The sequence below is a fragment of the Urocitellus parryii genome, chromosome 1 (assembly GCF_045843805.1).
Source record: "Urocitellus parryii isolate mUroPar1 chromosome 1, mUroPar1.hap1, whole genome shotgun sequence".
Lineage (NCBI taxonomy): Eukaryota > Metazoa > Chordata > Mammalia > Rodentia > Sciuridae > Urocitellus > Urocitellus parryii.
In genome coordinates, this window is record NC_135531.1 from 15,882,394 (window position 1) to 15,907,035 (window position 24,642).

The 24,642-nt window shown below is 38.1% G+C and overlaps 1 protein-coding gene across 1 annotated transcript in view; it reads left to right on the plus strand.

Moving 5' to 3' along the window:
* Nucleotides 1-24,642, plus strand: part of Oxct1 (3-oxoacid CoA-transferase 1) — a 133,447-nt gene that overhangs the window by 92,620 nt on the left and 16,185 nt on the right. Inside the window, exon 14 of the mRNA XM_026410246.2 lies at nucleotides 14,348-14,437. Within this exon, the coding sequence (XP_026266031.1) occupies nucleotides 14,348-14,437 (90 nt within the window). The remainder of the gene's footprint in view (nucleotides 1-14,347; nucleotides 14,438-24,642) is intronic.

Below are 24,642 nucleotides of genomic sequence, written 5' to 3' on the forward strand. Positions count from 1 at the left end.
AGTAATAATGTGGTTTATGTTAAAAGGTCCTTATTACCATATTTTTTTGTTTTTTTAAATTTTTATCAAGCCATCTAAGATGTCTGTCATCAGGATGGGCTAATCCAATCAATATTGATTTGTATGATAAAGTTTATTCATTGGGAAAAATAAAACAGAACCCAAAAAGTTCACACATGCAGTTCTCAGAGTTGTCTTTCTGCTTCTTTATTAAGCAACTACTTCATGCCTTTCTGTTACACACTCAATATTGCTAAATGTTGGATTCTGCAACATAAAGTTTAGTTACTACCAGAAAATGGATTATGGTTCAATAGAGAGAACAAATATATCTAACTGTCATAAATTGACTTATTTTTCGAGTCAGATTTGCAAAGCTGAAAGAGTCACTCTGGGGAGAGACCCCTGCAGAGGGAAATCTCAGCACTCTTCTCTGTGTTTTTCATTCTGATGGAAAAACAAAAACCACAGAAACAGGCCACATACCGAGTAGTTATTGCTTTAATAAAATTTTTATTTTAGATTAATTCTAGATTTACAGAAAAGTTTCAGAGATAATACAGAGAGTTTCCTATGCCCCCTCACCAATTTCTCCCATTATTACCATCTTACATTACATGGCATGTTTGTTAAAACCAAGAAGGATACATTGGTACATTACTATCAACCAAAGCCCTGACTCTATTAGGATTTCATCAGTCTTTCCATAAGTATCCTCCTCTGTCCAAGATCCAACTCAGGGTACCATGTTGCATTTTTTTTCCTTATCCATTTTTTTTAAGTATTTTTTTCTTTGTCGATGGACCTTTATTTTATTTATTTATATGTGGTGCTGAGAATTGAACCCAGTGCCTCACACATGCTTTGGCAAGCACTTTTCCACCGAGCTACAATCCCAGCCCTTCCTTATCTATTTTTTAAAATTTATTCTTTTTAGTTAGGAACAATACCAGGATACACCCTGACATAAAATCATAGCAGATTGTTTCCTTGTACATCTTTAATAGAATAATTAGAAGAAAGAAATGACATAAATATTCATTATGTATTCCCTAGTGTTCTTTGGTTTGTACTAGTTTCTGAGTCTTTTCTTGTTTTTTATGACTTTGTCTTGAGAATTATTGGCCAGGTATCCTGGAGAATGGCCCTCAATCTGGGTTTGTCTGATGTTGTTTTAGGATGAGACTTGGATTATCAGTAGAATCATGGTTACCAGAGCAGATGGGAAGGAGGATGGGGGAAAGGTTGAGCAATGGGTACAGAGTTATAGTTACATAGGAGCAAGAAGTTCTGGTGTGCTCTTGTCCAATCAAGTGACTGTAGGTAATGGTAGTATGTTATATTTTTCAGAAAGCTAGAAGAAAAGATTTTTAAAATTTTCATTATGAAGAAATGATGAAAGTTTGAGGAGATAGATATGTTTAATGTGATTTAAATGTTACACACTATATACATGAATTGAAATATCATGTTACCCCAGTAGTATATACAGTTTCTGGTTTTGTTTACCAGTTAAAAAAACATAAAAGAATACTACAAAAGTTAAGTGCCCTTTTTACCATATCAGAGAGCACAGGATATCCATATGACATAGCCTAATCTTTATCACTTGGTTATTATAGTGTTTACCAAGTGTGTTCATTATTAATTTATTGTTTTTCCTTTTTCCTACTTTATTCTCTTTCAAAGATCAGGAGGAAGATGAAGATCTACCTCTTGGAGAGGAGATGTGATAAGAAATATGTATTTTGTTTTTGTTTCTGGTTCTAGATACTGAGCTTCCAAATTTTTGGACTTTTCTGATGGGTTGATAAGCCATCATTTGTTCCCTTTCCACAGGCCCTGAACTTATGCTAATTTTAGTTGACTAGGCATGCCACTAGATAGCTTCAGGACTGGGTTGGTTTTCAAAGACTAAGGTATTATTAGAAGGTTGGTAAGTTATACCCATAATCACTAGTGGCCATTGATTTAATCAATCTTGCCCATGTCATGAAACATCACAAAAAACACCTAGCTGATGGTGTTCAAGAACTTGAGGGTGAAGAGAGCACAGCAACTCTGCACCCCTTCTCCCATACCTGTTTACTTCTTCTATTTGGCTGTTCTTCAGTTTTATCCTTCCTAATAAGCTAATAACAGTAAGTCAGACACCTTCCTGAATTCAGGGAACTGTTCAGCAAATTGTCAAACCTGAGAGGAGATCGTGGGAATCTGCTGGCTTCCCACCTGGTTGGTCAGAAGTATGTGTTTTCCAGATTTGCAGCTGGCTTCTGAAGAGGGGCAGTCTTATGGGACTGAATCCTTAGTCTTTGGGTGCTGCAGTTACACCAGGCAGTTAGGGTCAGAAGTTAATTGAATTGATTGACACCCAGCTTGTGTCAGGTGATTTGAAGAATTCATTGGCATGAAAAAAAACCCATACATTTGCTATCAGAAGTATTAGGAGTATACAGTTGAGGAGGTAATATGTATTTTTTGCATTTCCTCTGAAGAGATTTATTCTCTCATTTATTTATTGATTTAGTCATTTATTTGCATCAATATATACTCATGTGTATTTGGCACTTTGAGTTGTAATGAAACACTATGTTATTTATTTTCATGCTCAGATTGTTCTAGTGATGGTCCTTGGGAGCTCCTTCAGTTTGGCTCTTATACCTCTTTGGCATGCTTCCATTCTTTTTATTGATTTATTTTCTTAAGCACTACAAGATACTCATCATTCACACATCTATATGTATACCTATATTTATATCTCTATATATTCACATATCTATATCTATATCTATCTATCTATGTATCTATCTATCTATCTATATTTCCCCCCTACAATCGTACAATCAGCTATTTCTTCAAAGATATGTCTTTTCTTTTACTGGAGAATGGTATTTAGAAACCAAGACCTTGATGCTAGGTGTGCTTATTACTATGGGGTACCATTGCTTCTAAGTCTTCTCAGTGAACAGATCTGTAATGGATGTCTCCATACTAATCATTTTGAATAACAACAATAAAAAACTTTCCACCTTTAGATCTGCTCACTGAAGGTAGAGGGAAAAAAAACCAAAAAACTCCTTCCTGATTAGCTATATTTCAAGATGGTATTAATGGAATGTGTCTTCAACTTCCAAGTAGTAGGCCGAGCAAATGACACTTTGGAATGAAAATATTGATTTTTTAAAATTAAATATGCCCAACCTTTAAATATTTGTCATGCTTAAGCGCTACGAGATCATATCAGCCATGCTGAGGCATTCAAGTAGTAAAATCTTATTTGCTAGAACCCTCCTTCTCATCTAAGAATGTCCTGGATTCAAAATGTTCTTCTTTGGTCCATAAAATGAAATTGAAGTATCAGGTTTTCACTTACACAGTACTTGGCTTTTATTTCTGTTTAGTCATGTATTTTACATCCATTTCTGGTACTATGAATGGTGAAGAGAGAAAATTAATGAAACCATTAAGATTAAAACTTAAAAGGTTATCTGTGAAGTTCAGGGAGTTGAAACACTGATATATCAAAAACTGAGTTGAGGTTTATGTCTTGAAATATCTTTGTGTCTTCTGACCTTTCTTTGTATTTCGTTTTGGAAAAAAAAAATTCTATATTTCTATTCTTGTCTCAGTGTTTGTTTTTTTTTAACTAATGAAACTCCATACTTTACTTGGCTTTTATTAGTTTTTCCTTAAATCCTTTTGAAAATTTTAAAGTAATGTTGGTATACAAAAAGGGGTTCATACTTGATGTGTACGTTTTGATCAGTGTGTCCATAAGTATATACCTGCCAAACCATCATGATAAACAATACTATAAACTTAGCCATCACCTTCTTCCAGTTCTCTTCTTTTTTTTTTTCCTACCCTGCATATGGTAAGAATATTTAACTTAAAAGAACTACCTTCTTACTTTTTAAGTATATAGTGCATTATTGTGAGCTCTACACCTAGTGCCTGTTTTCTGTTCTAGGATCTCATCCTGAATGCCACATTTCATTTAGTTGTTAAATCTCCTCTTTGGTATCTTTCCTGGTTTTTGATGACCTTGACAGTTTTGAGCAGTCCTGGTCAGACATTTGGTAAAGTGTCCCTCTTTTGGGTTTTCTCATGTTTTTCTCATGGTTTGATTCTGCTTTCAGTATTTCTATTTCTACATCACTGAGATATTCACCAAAAAGTTTATGTGTTTTACTGTTACTGTTTCTGAAAATAATCACATTTTCCTCCTACCTCTGGCACATTTGGCTTGAAAAGATAAGAAGGTAGAAACTAATATTCTATTTACATGGTTGTACATCTTTCAGAAATATTAACTTTTTGGCAAATAACTCAAAAGTAATTCTTTTAACCTGCCTTCTAACCTACTGTTTGAAAAAGTTGTTTCTTCTCACCTCATCCTCCCCAGCTTGAGAGGAAGCCATTTTTATCTCTAGGAGCACTAATTTAAATTTCTAACACTGTGCACTGCCTGTGGTCTTGGGTCCGTCCCCCAGGGTTCAGGCTCTTTAGCCTCCTCTGTGCTTCCTTCTTCTGACAATGGCTTCCCTCTGGGCACTTCCGCTTCCATTGGCCTGGGTGGAAAGATGTTTTCTAGGTTCTCCTAGTCCTGAAAGTGGGGCTTTCTCAGCAACCAGAGATTAGACCTAACTTCCAGAGGACTCTTGAACAATGACCAAAGGGGTGTAAAATTGCCAGGAATGTTTATAGCTGTTGACCTCCAGTAGGGTCTTAGTGGCCATTAAACTGGATCATCAACTGAATCCAGAGGACATCTGAGTAGGTATTATTAATTTCATGTAAAATCAAAATGGTGGTGTGTTCTTCCACTCAATCCTTTAATACTTGCTTATTAGGGCACCAAGGTTTAGTATATATAGCATGCTGTTTCACAATTGCCCTTAGTGTTTTTTTTTTTTTAACTTTTAAGTTATCTTCTACATTATTTTTTCATCCTTTCTACAGCGCCTAGAAACACTGGTAATGATTTTGATGTATTTCTTAATGTTCTTTCAGTCACCGTGTCTCTCTCTGTAAAAGTTCCATCCAGCTGTCAGAGATGGCAGTGTAATTACAGTAATTCCATAATTGTGCTCTTTAGAGCTTTGCAGACAGTGGGAGGAGGTGATGGAGCAAATGTGCTTCTGCCCATGGTACTAGTTCTCACACCCTCTTTGAGGAATCAAAAACCCACGCCTTCTTTGAGAAATCAGAAAATAAAATTTCTGAGAATGGCTATTTTCTGATTGCAACAGATATAGTAATCATTTTACATTCCATGTGAATGAGTTGGTGAGGGGATGGATGTATTTTAGTACCTGCAGGGTCATAAAAATGATTGTTACCTTTCCATCTGTATTTTAGCTGTCATTCTGTAATGATTATACAGGGATCTCCTAAAAATAACAATTTCAAACAATTCTGTGTTAGTAAATGGGGTCTTTTATTACCACCACCATTCCCCACCCTCTGCTTTTAGGAGATTAGGTTGAACCAAGTATGTGAAGTTCCTGTGTTTGTACGTCATGTGTGGTCATATGTGGGCAATTTCATATGATTTTATTACATTTCTCTCTGATCCAATGGAAGGAAAAAATAATCTTTGGGTTTTTAAATACAGTAATTATTCTTTTTCTGTAACATCCAAGGCCAGAAGCTCCAGTGCTGAGCCATATTTAATAAATTCAAATAACTTACTTATTATAGTGTAATAATCATTTTAAATGAAAACAAATCCCCTTATATCTATCCTGAAACACTTGCTCCAGCACTTTCCTTAGGAGCCTTTTTGTAGGAGGCCTAAGAAAACAAGGTGAATTCTGCCTGTTTGTTTGATGTTTGTTTTTATCTCTGCAGCATAACGAATAGACTTTGTGAAAACTGGAACCACAACTTCAAAACAGAGCTAGAAATCACACAGTTTTCTCTTCTGTTCACTTTATTAATCCAGCAAATAGATCGGGAAGCTCATCCGTCTGACCTTGTAACAAAGATGTTAGCCTATGCAACATTCCTCATTTGTAACAACAAAGCTGTCACACGTTGTACCTTAGGAAAAGATATAAACTTCGTAATTCTAACTACTCACTTAATGAATGCTTATTAATTTCAGGTACAAAGGTGACTTAAAGGCCTTTGTGTAATTAATGGCAATCAGTTTTATATACATTGCTATTTTTTCTTTGTTCGGAGTGTTAAGGTTTCAAAAGAGAACTATGAACAGCTTCATGAATGGTCTTTACACTTTTATGAGATAAGAAACTCAGTGTGGTTAATAGCTAAGAACAGAACTTGTTTTTCTTATTTGAAGTTAACTGATTTCTTCTGGAAATGGAAAGTAGACCAGGGGAGAGGAAAGGGCCCACCCAGTGCTCACAGCCAGGGTCAGCGGTGGGTATCCTGACCCTGGGCCCCTCTTCCGCCTAGCTTTCTCTGTCTCTTCCTTATTTCCTCCCGTCATAGCTGAAACTCTATTATAACTTTTTCTTTTTGTAGGTAAAGCCCCAAGTTGGTTTTTTTTTAAAACATTTTTTTTTGTTGTAGTTGGACACAATACCTTTATTTTATTTATTTATTTTTATGTGGTTCTGAGCATCGAACCCAGCGCCTTGCATATGCTAGGTGAGCACTCTACTGCTGAGCCCAGCCCCAGCCCATAAAGCCCCAAGTTTTGATCAGCCTCATTTGTCCACCTTAGTTTTTCATTTCTCCTCTTATATTTTTGCAAATAAAACTTTGATTGAAGCTGAAAATTAGTTTACCTAAACACACAGTAAAAAGACTTGTCATGGGTCAGTCACTGCATGGTGGGGCTAGAGTTGAACAGCAGGATGGGAGACTTACATTCTAATGATAAGGCAATGCCTTACACTGTGACAGGTGAACTCAGTCAGGGATGTTGAGGCACAAAGGCTGAAGAATCAGAACAGATGTACTGGTAGCTGGATGGGGTCTTCAAGGTCCCCTATTGTGATTTAAATTGCTGGATAATATGGGGATGGGTAGAGAGGGGACAAGGTCCCTGTCATAAGAAATCATTTAAATGGTAAATACCTGTAAGGCTATGCCACTACCTGCCAGTGGGCCAATAGCCCTTATTTTAATGAAGGTAATGTGATACAAAAAACAGGGATTTGTGAGAATGCTGTGAGAGCACCCGAGAGAGTTCCCTAATCCCATCTTGCTGATGAGGTGGGACAGAGGTCTGTGAACACTTCTTGGAAGAGTTATGATTTGATACATAAAGGATAAGGTGGTGTTCACCAGGGGGGAAGAGAGTGGGATCTGAAGACACAGTGTGAAGCCATATGCTACCTACAATCCATTCACAGGTCCTGGAATGGAAATGGGAGGTAAGGATAGGGATGGGAGCAAGTCCTCAGAGGCCTGGTATGCTAGGCAGAGGTGCTTGGAAGTGACCCTGAAGTGTGTTGAGGAACCACGACAAGACTTAAAGCAGTACATCAACACGATCAGATGCTCATTGTCGAGACATTATTTTCTTTTCATAGCTGTGGACTGGACAGGTTCAAGAGGAATAAGGGTAAACATGGGATGGCCAGTATGGAGCTTATTACAATCTTTATTCTTTGTTTTTTCTTCTGCAGCGCTGAGGATCTCTCCCAGGGCCTTGCATTTGTTAAGAAAGTGCTCTCCCACTGAGCTACACCCTCAGCTGTATTACAACTTGTTAGGGAGGAATTGTGAGGACAGGGAAAGGTCAGTTTCAAGAAGTATTGGGAAAGCTGGAGTTCTTAGCAATTGAATGGCTGCATGTGGATATGGGGGGGAGGCGAAAGACAAGGGAGGTCCTAATGTGGATCTTGGGGGCGGAGGTTGGCCATTCATTGAACCAGGAAGTTTAACAGGTGAGCCTTGATAAAGATTGCTAATTTAGTTTGGATCATACTGAGGAAGGCAGATAGTAATTCATTAAATCAATTTTTATTTTTTTACTCACATAGAACTAAAGTGAATATCCCCCATATAGGCAGCAGGCCTCTTCTGGGTGGTAATTTGACATTGTGCTCCCTCCTTGGAAGCTCCTCCATTTTCAGCTTGTAGTTTAGAAGATGGAAAATTATGGAGGATTGTTCTTGCAGGGTTTTACGGTCTAGCCCAGGAAGTATCACCCATCACTTTGTTCTACTTTCCCTTGGCCAGCATTAATTCACGTGACCAACTCTAACTTCAGGAAGTCTGGAAAGTCTACCTGTGGGCTCAGGAATGAGAGGGAATGGCTTTGGCAGTCATCCCACAGATTGCCACAGCGTGACTTATGGCCACTGAAGTCTGAAACTCAGAGGGAAGACTTGAGCTGGAAATGGGCTTTTAGAAGGTGTGAGAGACAGAGGAAGTCTATCCTGAGGGTAGATGAAGGCCTCTTGGAGAACAAGTAGAGAAAACAGTAGGCCAAGGAGAGAACTCTTAATTTGGCCCACAGACAAATGTGATTTGGAAAAAGGGTACTTAGGAGGAGCCTAAAAGCCTCAAGAGAGGTGGGAGGAACCAGGCAGGATGATGCCTTGGAAGCCCCTCTGTGGACAGGTTCGGGGAGTAGGTGGAATGCACTGTAAAATGTAGTGATCAGTTCAGGAATATGGTAAACTCTCCAGGTGTCTGCTGACTCAGGCAATTAACTCTATTACAGGGGTAATTTACGGTACTTCTCATTTTGAAGGGAATCACTGCAGAAACCAGATTTCAGCTCTCTGAAATGAAATGTCAGGTTTCTATTTCATTCTGTTTTTTTGATGTGGTTTTTTAAAAACTCAGATTATGATGTATAACTGATATTTATTATATGCCATTTTGTTAACTTACCTAGAAATAGAGAACAAACATTTTTCTAGTTCCACATTAGTTGGTTTATGCGATCAATTTATTCACCCAGGAATGTACAGTTAATCTGTGAAAGGAAAATCACTTTTTGTTTGTTTGCTTTGAAAACAAACAAAAAAGAGAATAGTCTGATGTAACTTTGTAACAACTTTGCTAAACTAAGGCAAATCGCGAATCAATTATTTTCCCTAAGGAAGTTATAAACAGTTTCTGTGTGTTTAAACAAATGGTATTATTATCCTTAGTTTGCCTCACTCTTCTTCTTTAGCTAGGAGCATATTATGAGGAACTTTTCTTTCCTAGAGCATTTTTTTTAAACAATGGGTAAGACAGAAATAAAGAGGTTTATATTTGGGTTGAGGTGGGAACTTAATGTTCTGGTATTTAATGTTGAGCAACAAGCTCTAGTTTTATTAATAAATCACTCCATGGCTATCTTTGCCTTTTACTTCCAATCGATTCACATTTTCTACTGTGGCACATAACATTAATTTTAAAATGCTTTAAAATTGTTTTTTTATATATTATGAATTGTTTCTCACTTAAGACCAGAATATTAAGAGGTAACAAATCTGGAAGTGAGCCTTTGCTACTGGTGTCCTAATGAAAGAGGTGGCAGCAAGAGTAATTTTCATTGTGTTTCATATACTATTTTAAATAACATTGCACAGTTCTTTTCAAATGTCTTCATTTTACCTTAAAATAAAGGTCATGTTGAAACCTTGAGTTACTATTTCTTTGTGAATCTAATTTAATATTTGTACTTTGATATGTTGGGGTTTTTAATATTATTGCCTTCACAGTTTTACTTTCTTTAAAATTCTGGCATTTGCAAATAGGATCAAAGTAGGTGAGACATACAGAGAATATGGAGTTTAATTTAGATCTGTTTTCTACAGAAAAGATAGAAATCATATTCATCTTTGTTTTTCTTTTCGTTCTTGTTGTACTGAAGATTGAACCCAGGAGTGCTCTACTCTTGAGGTACATCCCCATCCCTTTTTGAATTTGAGTCAGGATCACTCAGTTGCTGAGACTGGCCTTGACCTTGCAATTCTTCTGCCTCAACCTCCCAAGTAGCTGGCATTATATGTACTGGCTTCAGATTCATCTGTTATTTCTAATTCCTGTTTTGGAATCTGGTCTGTATAGACCTTGACTAAATATTTGTGAATTGAAGATAATACTTGAATCAGTATCTTCTTAAGAAAGTTATGTGACTGAGTCATACCAGAGTGTGCTGCATCTCTGGCTCATTTTATTGCAGTATTTTCTTCATACTTGATATCAGGGTCAGTCCTTAACTGAAAAAGATGAGCTGGCTATGGGTTTAGCATCCAGCAATCATCTCCTCATTATGCAAGCCAGGATACATTTCAGAGTTGCACCATTGAAGAAATGTATGTTTGCTGATGAGATTTTAAAGGAAGCCACACTTCATGTCACCCTGGCCCAGTGTTTCAATCATGCTCAGAACTCTTCTTCATTACAGGCCTATTTTTCTCCAAGTATCATTTTTCTTCTTGTGATTTATTTAAAGGTATATTTTTAGCTCCAAAATCTCACTGTTTTATCAGCTTCTGGTTGTGTATGTGGAATAGGATGTTGAATTGGGGGGAGGAAGATGAGAAAGGGGGTGGGGTCTATATCTTTTTCAGTTTTTTAATTTTAACTTCTCAAAATCCCTTCCATTCCTTCCTTTACTTAATCATTTGCTGAACAAGTATATTGTGCCACTATAAATATCAAGTGGTACACTGGACATTTGGATTGCAGTACCTAGGGCCATATCTGGTATAGTCATTTCCTTTGTGAAGTAGTATACACACCCACTGTTTTAGTCAGCTTTTTCGCTGCTGTGAATAGAAGACCTGACAAGAAGAATCTTAAGGAGGAAAAGCTTACTTGGGGGGCTCATAGTTTTAAAGGTCTCAATTCATACAAGACCAGTTTTATTCCTTGGGACTTGAGGTGAAGCAAAACAACATGGCGGAAGAGGCGGAAGAAGGTGGTGGAGGGAAGTGGCTTACATGATGGTCAGAAAGCAGAGAGAAACTCCATTCGCCAAATACAAAATATATTTCCCGAAGGCATGCCCCCAACGACCTACCTCCTCCATATATACCCTGATTGCCTTCAGTGACCACCCAGTTAATCCCTATCAGGGGATTAATTCACTGATTGAGTTAAGGCTCTGATAACCCAATCACCTGCTTAAGAACCTGGCTCAGGCACCTTTCTGCCATGCAGCTATAACAGTTAGCTCTAATTCCACACAGAATTCTCCCCTCTTCATTTAAGTCATTTGGGCACCACATCATTGTATTAGTTATACTAGCTGCTGTAATAAATAAGGCTTCCAATTTCTGTGGCTTAACACTCTACACATGTATTTTTTCATTGGTATTGAATAGTGCAGTGTGGTTCTGAATAAATGGTAATTGAAAGACCCAGGATAAGGGAAGCTCAATCATCATCCAGTCACCTTGGATGTCAGTGTCCAAATTACAGAGGTGAAAGAGGAGGAGAAAATGCATATAAGAGATTTTATGGGCCGGAGCCTGGAAATCATAACTATTACCTCCTTTTCCTCCATTGTCTATAACTCAGGCACATGGTCAACCCCACCTCTAACTGCAGTAGAGAGCTGGGAAATGCAAGTGGCTGGGTCCCAAAAGAATGCCTGGTAAGCTGAGTTTGAGGGATAATGATGAGTGTGCCTTACATAACTGTGTTTTTCTGCCAGTGTAGATAGAATGACTTGTCTTCTTTTAGTAACTGACTGTTTCAGAAATCCTTTGGGAATTGAAATGGAGGCAAATGTTTTCTTTTTTTCTTTATTTCTTTTTCAATGCAATGAACATGTTAAAAGAGTAGGAAAACCAAATATTTGATGGTTTTACTGTTTACTTGCTAGAAATGCATTCTCTTGGGAGATACTGCTCTTCTCCTTTGCAGAATTGCTCTTCTCATCTGGCAAACTAGTTTGGTGAACCAATCTCCTTGGTGAAATCCCTGAGCCTCTTCCTTCCATTGCTGTTTCTCAGGCACAGTTAGCAATTTCATGCTCAGGGTCCTGCTAGAACTTGGACATACCTGTGTATTCATTCATCCATTCATCCATCCAGAGAGATGGAGAGAGAACATTTGAAATCACTGTAATAGGATTAAATACAAGGACATATGGAAAAGGTGCTTAGCTCTTACCTTGATGGTGAGGGAGAAGAAGGCAATGCTCTTTATGGAGCAAGAAAGTTTGGTTCAGATCTCCTATTTCTCAAGGATGCTTTTTTCCCCCAGATAATGAGCTTTTCAAAGAAAAGAATCCTCTTATGATGGTCTTTAATACATTGCCAGACTTATGCTAGATGCTCACTAAGATGAATTTTCCAAATGAGGATGTAAGTGAATACCTTGATAAACTTTACCGTGCACTTTTCCCTACATTATTCTATGGAGTGCTCAACCCAGCTGTGTATTATAACAGATACTCTTCTTTCTGGTTTATAAGCAGTGAACTTGGATTCAAGGAGATTTGATGTTTTGCCAGTGGCACATAGTAGGCTAACAGAATAGATCTCAAGGTGTTGTGTACCCAATCTTGTTCATTTTTCACTCTTGGAAACAAATTAATTTACATATCAAAATAGGGCTTTGAGATTGATAGTGTGTGCTTTGGGGTTTGAATCATCCAACCACTGGAATCTCTTGGAGTGATGAAGGCTGTTCGTTTACATTGAGTCAAGCAAGAATATTCTTTTTACCAGAAATAAAGAGATGGTTCTTCACCATGTTTTATAAGTGTGTTATATTCCTCCTAGAACAGATTTTTTTGTACCTAGTACGTACTCTATAAATATTTCTTAACTAATTGACAGTGATTTAAAATGTGTACATCAGATTTATCTAAATTGGACAAGCTTTCTGTTAGAAGCTGTCATAAATTCTACCTATGTAATCATTGTGTCACGGGAGATAAAATTTGCCTGTGGTGTATTTTAATCAAGGGATTTTTTTTTTTTTTAAAGCACACTAGCTTGTTTTTGTCATCTTTGCTGCTGCTTCTGTCTTCTAGCACTCACCTGCTTAGAATCCACTCAGGACACTGGGAGCATGGGCCGTCTGGATGCTCCTACTATCACAGGTTGAAACATGTTATAATAAAGTTGCTTTCGTGTCTTCCAGTGCTCTAAACTATCAAACTTTAGCATAGGGATTTATGACCGACACTGGTCACTTCCATGTCTTACTTATCCATATTTCATACCATCAAGAAATATAATGTCCTGATGCTCAGTTTATTAAAGTTGCAGCTGATGGAGAATGGAGATATTGTTTGTAGAAGTTTAAAATTACAGATTTTCACACAGATACTCTGCTTCAGTTCAAACTTACATGTCTGAAACGACCCTACACACCTCCCTCCCAGCTAAGGATTGCCTGCTGCCGCCCATCTCATCCAGCGGCCGGCTCTGAATCATAAAGCATGTGACTCTTTGCTCTTTTCCTTTGGACCACTCATCTAATGTTGCATTGGCATCTAAAATGTCTCTGAAATCATGAAATTCGAGACCCTGTTTTAAATCCAAGTGTTGAGTGCCTTTCCTAATCTCCTTAGAGCTCTGAAATTAGGGGAAAACAGCTGAGAGACAGATCTGAGTGTTTACTGTCAAATCAGTTGGAGGATTTAGGTTAAAAAATAAATAAAATTTTAAGGAAATTTCAATGTTAGAAGATATTTCTCTTCAATATACTTGAGTAAGAATTTGTTTCATCATCTCTGGAAGCATTTGCTTTTTTCAAAACTCTGTAACCAGGAGACAGGATAGACAGAATTTTTCAGAGTATGTGGTATATAGAAGGTGGCTGATAAATGTATGATGAATGACAGAATGGACAGACAAAAATAGGATCCTGAACTCGGCTTCTATTTTCTGTTTTTGCTTAATAGGAATATTTTTTTCCAGTTTGTTTTATTTTTCCAAGAGCAAGATACATGACAAGTGTTAGATCCACATTTCACATTGTTACTACAGAAACACCATTAGTGCCTCAGTCTACTGGCTAATGTCATTTTAATCCATAGGATATCCAAGAGTACTTTTGAAAGTGTCTATAATGAAGGACTTAGTGGTATCCGTGTTTAAAAAGAAACAAGTGAATGTCAGGAGTATTAGAATTTTAATCTGATACTTTTTTCCAGAATTCTAGAAAATGTCTTAAAATTTTTCTTATCCGCTGTTTGTCTTATTACTAATAAAGCATCAACAAAATCATGTTAACCATGCTAAATAAAAGTAGCATTGTAATATGTACACTAAACTTTGTCCTTCAACCATAGAATAATAGGCTAACAAAATGTTAGATGGTGAAGTTTCATGTGCTAAGCCAGGAGACTCAATGAGTGTTTCATTATTCTGGTGACTTCTTCTCGCAATTAATTTTGATCTCCTACCTATGACAGAAGTGAAAGATATAGAGTTACTTATTTTCTGTCTCTGTTTTGCAGGGAAAGATGGTGAAAGGAATGGGAGGTGCTATGGATTTAGTGTCCAGTGCCAAAACCAAAGTGGTGGTCACAATGGAGCATTCTGCAAAGGTACTGTGTACTCTGCTTTCCTAATCCTGCTTCTGGAAATTCACAGTACACCAAAATGTAGTACCCAAGGTCCCTGACTGGTTTATATTATTCAATGTAATAGCATTATAATTTGGAGAGAAAGATGACAATAAAAGTAGTTATTTATTACTATTTGGCTAAATGGTTGTTTAACTTTGAGTGAAGCCAAATCTAGGGGTGTTCTTCAAATAATTGCCTTTCATACACATTGAAAGGACAAGTTTTAATGTCTTCAAAGACAGTAAAAAAATATTGGGGCAGATGTATTGATTCTGGTTCTAAGATGATTATAGTTGTTGCTCACTGTGTGCAAAATGAGAAGCACAACAGAGTGTAGGTTTTAATAGCAGTTGTTTTCAGATGGACAATATGACCTCTTAACAGATCTGCAAGATGTCATTTCCAGAAGGTGTCAGAAAATGGTGGACATGGTGATAGCAAGTGTTCTCATTCTGGAAAGTATTTTACTTTAGTAAATTATGGTTATATATGGATTGCCAATATGTGCTAAGCACAGCTAGGCTTTGTCAGCGACCAAGACTGGGCAAAAATCACTGATGTCATGGAAGCTCGTTTTCAACCTTCTTTCTCTTCTTTCATCCTATAATAATCAGAGCTACTCTTTATTGACCTTTTCACTGTGTGTCAACAGTACAGTTAGCATTCTGCAAGTGTTTGTGTATACAAACCCATGACCACGGAGTGGTTAAATCACTTGCCTGAGGTCATGTAAGAGTGGATTGAGATTAGACCTGGGTGAGGCTCCAAAGCCTATCTTTCTAACCTTGGAGCTGTCCTGTCATTAATTACAACTTTCTTCCTTGTTCTCAAATCAATGTCTTTGAACCAACCAACTTAATCACTTTCCTGACCTTCACCACTAACTTCTGCTGATTTCATTGTAGCTGATATTGGGTGGTACCATCTTCATTTTCTATGTCTCTTGTTTATTGTCCTCTATTTATCGTCATCTTTAAGTTTTAAAATCTGGTTCTCGCTGAGAGACCTGCCAATCTGAGTGGACACTGTAGTATATTTGTCCTGCTTTTATTTAGTGATGCAGCATTGCTTAAGATCATGGAGCTGGAAGATTCACACTTCATTTGGCTCCCCTGGGGGAATTCAGTTACAAAACGATGCATGCTTTGAGATGGTTTTGTTGGGAAAACTGCAATGAATATGAATTATCATAAATTGTTTAGTAAACAGTGGGAATGAGCAGTGGTGCATAAATGTGGAACAATAAAAATGGAGCCAATGCAGGTGACTTCTGAGAGGTGCCTTGCAGAAGCATCCAAAGTACTTAATTTCAGGGGTGAAAGGATGCCAAGCTTGCAAATCAAATCTATATCTTTTCTGGAACATAATGTCTGTTTGGAGAAAACTCTTTCCAACTTCTCTTTTGTTGTTACTTTAGTGTTGAAGCATAAGCACTGAAGTCTGACTTACTTTGGATTATTTTTGTGCATTCATTTTCAAAACATTAAGCCTGTGTTTAGCACATTTTCTCTTTGTCTTTTTCTCTTTCCCTCTCACTCCCACTAAGTCTTTTCTTTCTCCTCAGCTAGAATTTCTGAAAGTGGAAACTAAATGGTACCTCATACTTTGAACCAGAAATCCCTTATTAAAGCTTTCTCCAGAAGTAAGATAAATATTTTTACCTTTTCTTCCTTCTTCTTCTCTCGGAGGGGAAATTAGCCCTGAGTTTTAGAGTAGAATTGGAGTTTGGTATTTTTCCCTAGATACTTTCATTTGAACAAAGCAATAAAAAATGTACTTGTGGTTAAAAGAATTGTAATGGTTTGTGCACACATAATAGTTAGGTAACCTTGAAAACTAACCAACAGTGTCGCTTCTGACCACCCTCAAAATTTTACCTGTGTACCTACCTGTTCTGTTGCTGTTCATTATTATCTACCTGAACATATGGACACTGGCCCAGCTCTAGGCTTCAAGGGGACTGACTGTGCCACATCTTTCCTGCATCTGTTACTTGGCTGTAGGTTGGAATGGAGGCAGAGAGGAGGCTCCTCACTCTTGGTAACCTTTCCAGTTAATGACCAGTTCACAGCCGAAGGGAATGATGCCTAGTGTTTCATAAGACATGAGAGTGAAAAATTTGCAATGAAGGTTTAAAACCTGAGAAAAGAAGTATTATATTCTTGGGCCAACAGTTTTTTTTTTTTTCCCTGTGAGTGGGTGGACCTGTCCACCAGTTTTTTTAGGTGCAGCTTTCTTTTCATTCTTTTCCCTCATCTGTAGAATTACAGGTGCAGATTATTTATAAATACATCATTGCCTGACCTTTAAAAGCATGCTTTTTTGTAATTGTTCTAATAAGAGAAAGGCAGTTCTTTCCTTGGAAGCCTTTGCAACTAGCTCTTTTCATTAGGGTAGGGACCAACAACTTCTAAAGCCCCCAAACCTGGCTGCCTACTGGTGCTGCTTTCAACTGACCCCTGCCTTCAGATGACCTTTCAGATGTATGACTTTCAGATGCATGACAAGGGCAGGCATCAAACTGGCGATGTAGCATGATTCTCACTGAGGCTGAGAAATGAGGGTTCCAGGCAAAATTGTGAAGTAGTCAGGTTTTTTATTTCTTTTTCTTTTTTAATGCTCCCTTTTTAAAAAGCTTTTTTTTCTTTTCTTTTTTTTTTTTTCCATCTCTTCATATGTCCCATCTTCTGCCCTCTAAAACTGGGAGGGAAAGGAAGGGCAGAAAGGAGTGATAGCCCTGGTCCCTTGTGTGGGGTGCTGGGCAGGGGCTACACAAGCTTAGTCTCAGTTTCCCAGTGACCCTCTGAAGTATTATTCAGGACTATCAGGATATAGATGGCTCAGAAGCTTGTCCAGGTAAGGGACAGGGCTAGGACTTTGATTCAGTCTGGTCCTGCCTGTGATCATCATGCTGAACGGTGCCACCTCTTTACAAAACTGACTCTGCATCAGCAGCTCCCAGGTCTGTTCTTTTCAGAAAGCTTCAGGTTTTAGGATTACTCCTTTCTTTGCCCTTGCTTTCTTGGGCTGAATTCCTTCTTGCTTTGGTGAGATAGATATCGGTAAAATGCTTAAAGGAACACAATCCGAGAATACAGTTGTGCCCTTAGTACCTACCTTTCTCTCTTCCATTATTATAATCTTGCAAGTTTTACCAGGGCATATAGTAGCCCGGGGACAAACTCCCCTGCATATAGATACATTCGTGCCACCAGGCTTGGTTCCGTGGGATTTGAACATTTCTGATGTCTAATTTCTGAGTCATGTCCTTTAAATACATTGTTAGGGTTAGGGTTAGGGTTAGGGTTAGGGTTAGGGTTAGGGTTAGGGTTTCAATGACTTAAACTTCCTTAGTCCTTGTTCTATCCATCTGATAAAGGGCTTAAATAGAGCAGCAGCCTTGGGCTTAAGTTGTAAGCCATGTGCAGAGGGCTGCAAAGCTGCCCCCCACCCCAGCTGGGGTCCATAGGTGCCCGTACTTTTTTTATACCCTCCTGCCAGAACTCCTCAGAACTCCATCCTCGGCCCCCTTGTCTTCTTACCACTTACACCTTTCCTAGGTGCCATCTACTATTTTTGGAGCAACTGTTATTTTTCACTGAGTGGCTCCATAATCTTTTTTTTTTTTCCACATCAGAATTCTCTTGATGAGATCTAGAACTATATTTCTAACTACCTATCAGACAGCTCTGCTGGGTTGATTCAGAACCGCCTCAGCTCCAGCACATTCCCATGTGTATCCATCCTTTCACCCAATTATGTTCTTCCTCTTTTTGACCAATAGAGAAGTGGTGATTTCCCAGTCCCTGTCTGAAGACACCCATGCCGCCTTTTGATCTTTACCCTCCCTTCACCGAGCACAGTTAACATGGCCTTAATGGAGCCAACAAGTATTTACTGAGCACCACTGTACACAAAGCACTGTCCTACCTCGGGCTTCTCACAGACAGATCCCACCCCGAGAAACCTGATTTCTAAGTCTCTGTGAAAAATTTGTTACAACACCTGTCTGATGCCTGCATGTAGATAGATGGTATGAATGACCAAAGGGATATTTTTGTTGCTTTGTCTTGAAATTTGATAGAATTTCCTTATATGAATGTATTGATTCATTGGGGACCTACTATGTGCTGGTACTATTGTGGGGTCTGAGGATATAGCTGGTGACATGTGGTCCTTCCTCTAGGCAGCTCAGAGTCCCCTGGAGAAAGAGTCATAGAAAAGAAGAATTAACATCTAGGAAAGAAGGGTGCAAGGCAATGAAGAGTTTCCAGTGGGACGTGTGGAGCACTTCCAGGCAGGGCTGAAGGGTGCGGGCAGAGTTTGAGAGGGAGAGCGGGGTTGCAGGGGATGGAGAACTAGACACAGGGCAGTGTCTTATTATTTCCCTTCCAAAGACGGACAAGCTGAATTCCACAGGGATTAAATATGCTGATAAAAGTGCAGCAGAAAATGAAGAACCAAACCAAACCAAACCTGTGCTTCCTACCTCTGGGTCTCAATTTTCTTTTACTAAAGTTTTCTGGCAAATGTCATCACCACGAACAACATAGAACGAGGGTTTTGTTCTCAGTTTTGAGTATTGGAAATGTATTCCTAAGAGTATAACTTCCAGAGCACAAAAGCAAAGAAACAGTCACACTTGTCATTTACTGTAAACAAGAGAACCTTGGCCACCTATTTTTGAGAACATAAATAAGGCCTGCATTTCTAAAACAGGTTTAGATTTTATTTTTATTACAGTAGGAGGTCTGGATTCTCAAGGGATAAAAGAATCATAATTATATTGTTAAGAAGGTGGGAGTAAATCTTAGGGAATGATTTTCTGATTTAGTTTAATCAGTGTCTAGTAGCACAGGTCTCTTAAAGAAATCTTGAAGACTATTTTCTCTTTTATTTTCTGTGAAGAACAATCATAAAAATTTATTCAAGTTTATTCATTATATTTTTTCAGACCAAATATATTACTAAAAATAAAAAAAAAGAAAGTTTTATTGTTTTAATCCTTTCTTGGGAATCATTCCTGAGATAATTGTCAGCCACGCTGAAAAGTATCCCAAGGTAAATAAAGTATTCCTTGACTAGGAATAGTAATTCCTAATTAATATAGTTTTAACTGATTTAATTTATTTTCATACCTCAAAGCTTATTACTCTTTTGTAGTTTGTTAGTCAATATAGTAGCTAGGATCCATTTGGGAGAAAAATTTGACTATTAATAAAAATAGCCTGGCAGGATAAGGGTGTGTGGCTCAGTGATAGAGCATGCACAAGGCCCTGGGTTCAATTTTTAGTACCACCAAAAAATGAAAGTAAGAAATCAAATTATTACATAATTTTGCCTTTTAATTGCTCTTGTGATCAAATGCCTCCTCCCCTGCCAAACATTATTCTGTGGAATGAAAAGGTGTAACACAGTCAAACAGCCAGAGGGCTCTTAAACTTGTCTTCCAGAATTCAGTTAAGCCCATAACTTAAAATTCCATAACTTTGAGTTTATGTGCATGAGTACTCACATTTAAAAAAAGTGGAAAGAAAAATAATGCTAAGTGAAGCTTTCGTAGGTGGCTTACCAATGCATGATTGGAAGGGGAAAGTAATTTCTTGTCACCTCTGCCTTCTGGACAGTAGAGACCCCAGGATGCAACCTTTACAGAGAAAATAAAGGCTCAGCTGCTATAGTGATTTTTGTGTTATACTGAAGAAAAAGGGCCTTCTATTCTAAGACCTCAAAACCCTGAAGACTATTTTCAGGGAAATGGCTTGCTGTATCCATTGTCTCATTTGGCTAGTTTTTCCCTTGTGAATTCCCAGTAACCACAAACGGTTATTGCATGAGCGATAAAGATCATTTGTAACTGCAAATGTTCTCTCAGTTAGCTGAACCTCTCCACCGAAGTCCCCAGTGGATTGCCAGAATCTCTACTGAGTAGGTGCTGTATAAAGGCCAAAAATATCCCATGAGGATGAACTCAGTATGAGTCATTTCATTCTGTCCTTTTATTCTGTTTACCTTGACTTCTTTATTTAGCAAATTCCATTTCTCTCTTCTGGTTACCAGTCAATCATCATAGTGAGGTGACAGTCATGGATTTTCTAATACAATATTTCCTGATATTTTATATTTGCGAGTACATTCATTTGATTTGAGCATTAAGATTAGGGGAGAGAGTCTGGAGTTGTGGCTCATTGGTAGAGCATTGCCTCGCACATATGAATCACTGGATTTGCGCCTCAGCACCACATAAAAAACAAATAAATAAATAAAATAAAGGTATTGGGTCCATGTACAACTAAAAAAAGTATTTAAAAAAAAATCAGTGGAGTGAAGGAAGAGGCCCAGAAACGGGGACTGTCAGCCTTCTCTTGTGATGTTTTGGCGAGTCCTAATAGAGGCCTTTCCTTGGTTTCCATGTGTAGGCGAAGTTTCAGCAGGTTCAGCCCTTGTAGCCCCTCTTTTTAGCAGATTATGGCAAACCTTGAAGACTAAAAAGGAACAGGTGTAAGAGGTAGGATAATTCATTCTTTTTTCATCTGCCCTTTTAAATTTGCATATTGCCTGTTTCAGTCCTGGATTATCTTTTCTTCTCCCCTTGATCATGACTTCATCTGTCTCCCTAAAGTCTTGTGAGCCTCTTCACATGCTTCTCTCAGCCATGCTCCTCCTGGAGATGCTGGGAATGGACAAGTACTTATCTAAAAACTAGAAAGCAGCCTCTAGTGCTCCGGAGGCATGTAGTCCTGTGGTATTTCATAGCTCTAACTCTGTAGGAGTTCCTTGAATTAGAAATGTAATGTTCAGATGGAATTTATTGATCGCTGTGTTGCCAGAGCTCTACTGATTGCTGTAGATACAAAGATGAATGGTCTCAGCATTCCGGGAGCTCTAGAACTGTTGCAGGGTGGTTGTATGCCAACAGTTTCAACACGGGTAGTGGGAGAAGGAGGCACAGAAGCACCCAAGAGGGATGCTCTAGACCAGAGATGCCCTTGGGACACTGGTGTGCAGGCAGCAGATAGGAGATATTGGAGAAGATTCTTCACAGAAGATAATACCTGAACCAAGTCCTGAAGATAGATAGGAAGTTGATACCATATGAATCTGGGGTGATGGGACGTGAGGTGGTCATGTTCCAGGTATCAGTGAGCATTAACAAAGGCTTAGTTCTTTTAGGAACAACTGATTTCTGGAATTTGTGTCTTCTGTGCAGTTGATTATTAAGACTTTCCTAAAGACGGTTCCTGAAAGACAAAAATATATTGCAGCCACATTTAGGAAGTACCTAACACAGATGATTAGTGTGAAATGAGTTTTTATATAAAGCAACATCTTAAACAAAGCTTATATACTTGCCTCAGGTCAATGAACCATTAACATCAAATGCAAAAATCATTCTGTTATACAAAAGAGAGCTTGCTATCTGGGATCAAGTTCTCTGTGATAGCATTAGACCTTGTTATGATAGCAAGGGGATTTATTATCACTTAACCAGAGTTGTACGTTACTGTAGAATGTAGGTCTAGGATTTCATACAGACATCTAAAGAATTAAAATGCTGTCAGTACAAGTCTTACATGAGGCCTCTAACCATTGAAGGGGAAAGAAAGAAACTAGGGAAGCAGATGGAAGAAATGGATTTAAGTGTTCATCAAGGTTGTGATGAAGTCGACGAACAATAGCAGGCTAAAATGAGGAACCCTCATAACAGTCCTTTGCCATTCCTCTGCCTTTTCTGACATCTCTTCTACAGGAAGGCAAGAAAAATGAGGAAAGATAAAGATGGACAAGACCCCACAACCCTGGATTTTGCTATATACATTCCAGAACATTCCATTTGATGTCCACAGTGATTGCATAGGAGGATGAGGCACTTCAAGAGAACACTACAGTGCAGAGAATGGCTTTCGGGCTTTCTAATGGCAAAGTTTAGGTCCTTGGGTTCCTCATATAGTGTTCTTTGTTGCCACACTCTACTGCCTGTCTTTATTAGGGTTTATTTTTAAACGCTATAAGCTCAGCAATTGTTCCTTCTTTGTGAATCACTAATATATGCAGCTGCCACACCACCCTGGAAGGCTCAGCCCCGCGAAGTTAGAGCCGAGTACTAAAGTGGGAGTCAGCCGTATTTTATCTTCATGGCTAATCTGTTGTTGAATATTGCAATTGTGACATTTTAAAATCTTTCTGCATCTCATTTTCTCTCTTCCCTTAATCTCTGCTATGTCTTGGAGCTAAATGTGAATGGAATCATCTAGCTACATTGTTCTAACTATGAGATTATACTTGACGCCATTTTCCTAGGCAAGCTTTACAGTTTGCCTCCAAATATGAATCATGTTTTAATTAGTTTTGTGGGTCTCGGGAGTTGTGTTTAGGCCATTTTATGTGTAATTCTATGTCAGATTACTTCACAAAGGACCTTGAATTCCCTGGGTAGGTATAGAAATGTTAAATATAAAGTATATAAACAATACCACCTAACATTTATTGAGTACTTGCTAATTACCAGACAGTTGAATTTCACTTAATTCTGTCAGTAACTATGTGAAAAAAGGTGGATGAGGAAGCATGGGCACAGGGATCTTGCACAGATAGTGTGGAAAAGGGTCAGGTCCTTTGGCTCTAGCACATACTTCTTACCACTGTGTCATTTTGTTTATGCAGAAAATGATCTATAAAAGGTCTCTATCATAGGACACAGTTGATGCTATCAGTCGAAAAGCATGATTTTTCCTAAAATGAAATTGGTTGTTCATTAAAATCCAAGTGGCTGCTTTCACATCAGATGTGTGTGAAGAAAGGGTACTGTAGACCTTGCTCACATAATGAGAACAATATTAAGAGTTCCCTGCAGAAAATGTTCTTCAGAGGCCTACAGATTGTTCACCCTGTTTGAAGTCAAGCTTGGAATTCATTGTGACGTGCCTTATTGGAGCTATATTAAACGTAAGAAGGCCTGACAACTGTAGAAGTTTGAATATTCATCATTAATATCATCTGTTCAATTTAGCTTCCATGATATGTGCCAGATTTGAAATCTCAAAAGGAAAATAGATAATTAGAAATGAACTGAAAGTAAGGTTCTCTTTCTATATCTCTAAATTTTCTTGTATGATGTCTGTGTATTTCATGTGTATTTAGCACTAGTTTTGAATGAATTAAGATAATAGAGTTTGTCCATTTTTAAAAGTCCATCCAAGATGTCCAATAGACTTCTCTTTCCTTTGCTATTCATTCATTCATTTATTCACTCCAAACCTATTGAATACCTTCTATGCCTCACACTGAGTAAGGTACACCAAAACCTTTAAATTAATGCTGTTTCAGAATCAACTGGTTACCTCAAGAAGTAAAATCTTAATTTAACACAGTTATCAGAAATTCATTGCCTCTGATCATATACTTGGTCTCATGCAAGTTCCGGGGGAGATATAAACTAGGTAGCAGGTAAGTATTCCAGTGGGTTAAAAATGAGATGGCTAAAGACAATGGTGACATGGTATGTGGTTTGCTTATATCTAGAAGGGAGCAGTAGAAGCATTTGTCATTTTTAAGAGAAGATCCAGAGTGTGACCAGTTAGACTTCAGTCTCAAGGGAAGTAGCAATTTAGGTTCCTGGTGCTTGATACTTAAAAAGGAGCTTAATCACAATCGGAAGAAAATTATCTGAAAGTCAGAAAGCTGGTTTCCACTCTCAATCCTGCTTTTTGTTTTATGTGTGAAGAAAGGGTACTGTGGCTAATTGAAAGTTGGAAAACATGCATTTAGACCAGCTCACATTCAATAATGAGCAAACAGAAGCTCAGACAGACTCCAGGAAGAGCAAAGAGCTGTGTAAAAAAGTAACTATAATCATAATATGCTGTACCACGTGGCCCAGCAGTGATCAGTTTTATATGGTCATAGGTCAGAATGATGTAAATTTTGACTATGGAGTTAACTACAAATTGTGACATGTTCAGATGGGAGAATTGAAGTGATGGAGGGCACAGTAGGGGGTGGGAGTAGCATTTGTAAGAGAATTAAGTCCTTTTCTACCATGGTAAGAAATCAGTAGGTAATGTTTAAAATTGATTAGCCAAGGACTGGGGATGTTGTTCAGTGATAGAGCACTTGTCTACCATGTACAAAACTCCAGGTTCAATCCTTAGCACCACATAATAATAAAAATAAATAAATAAAAT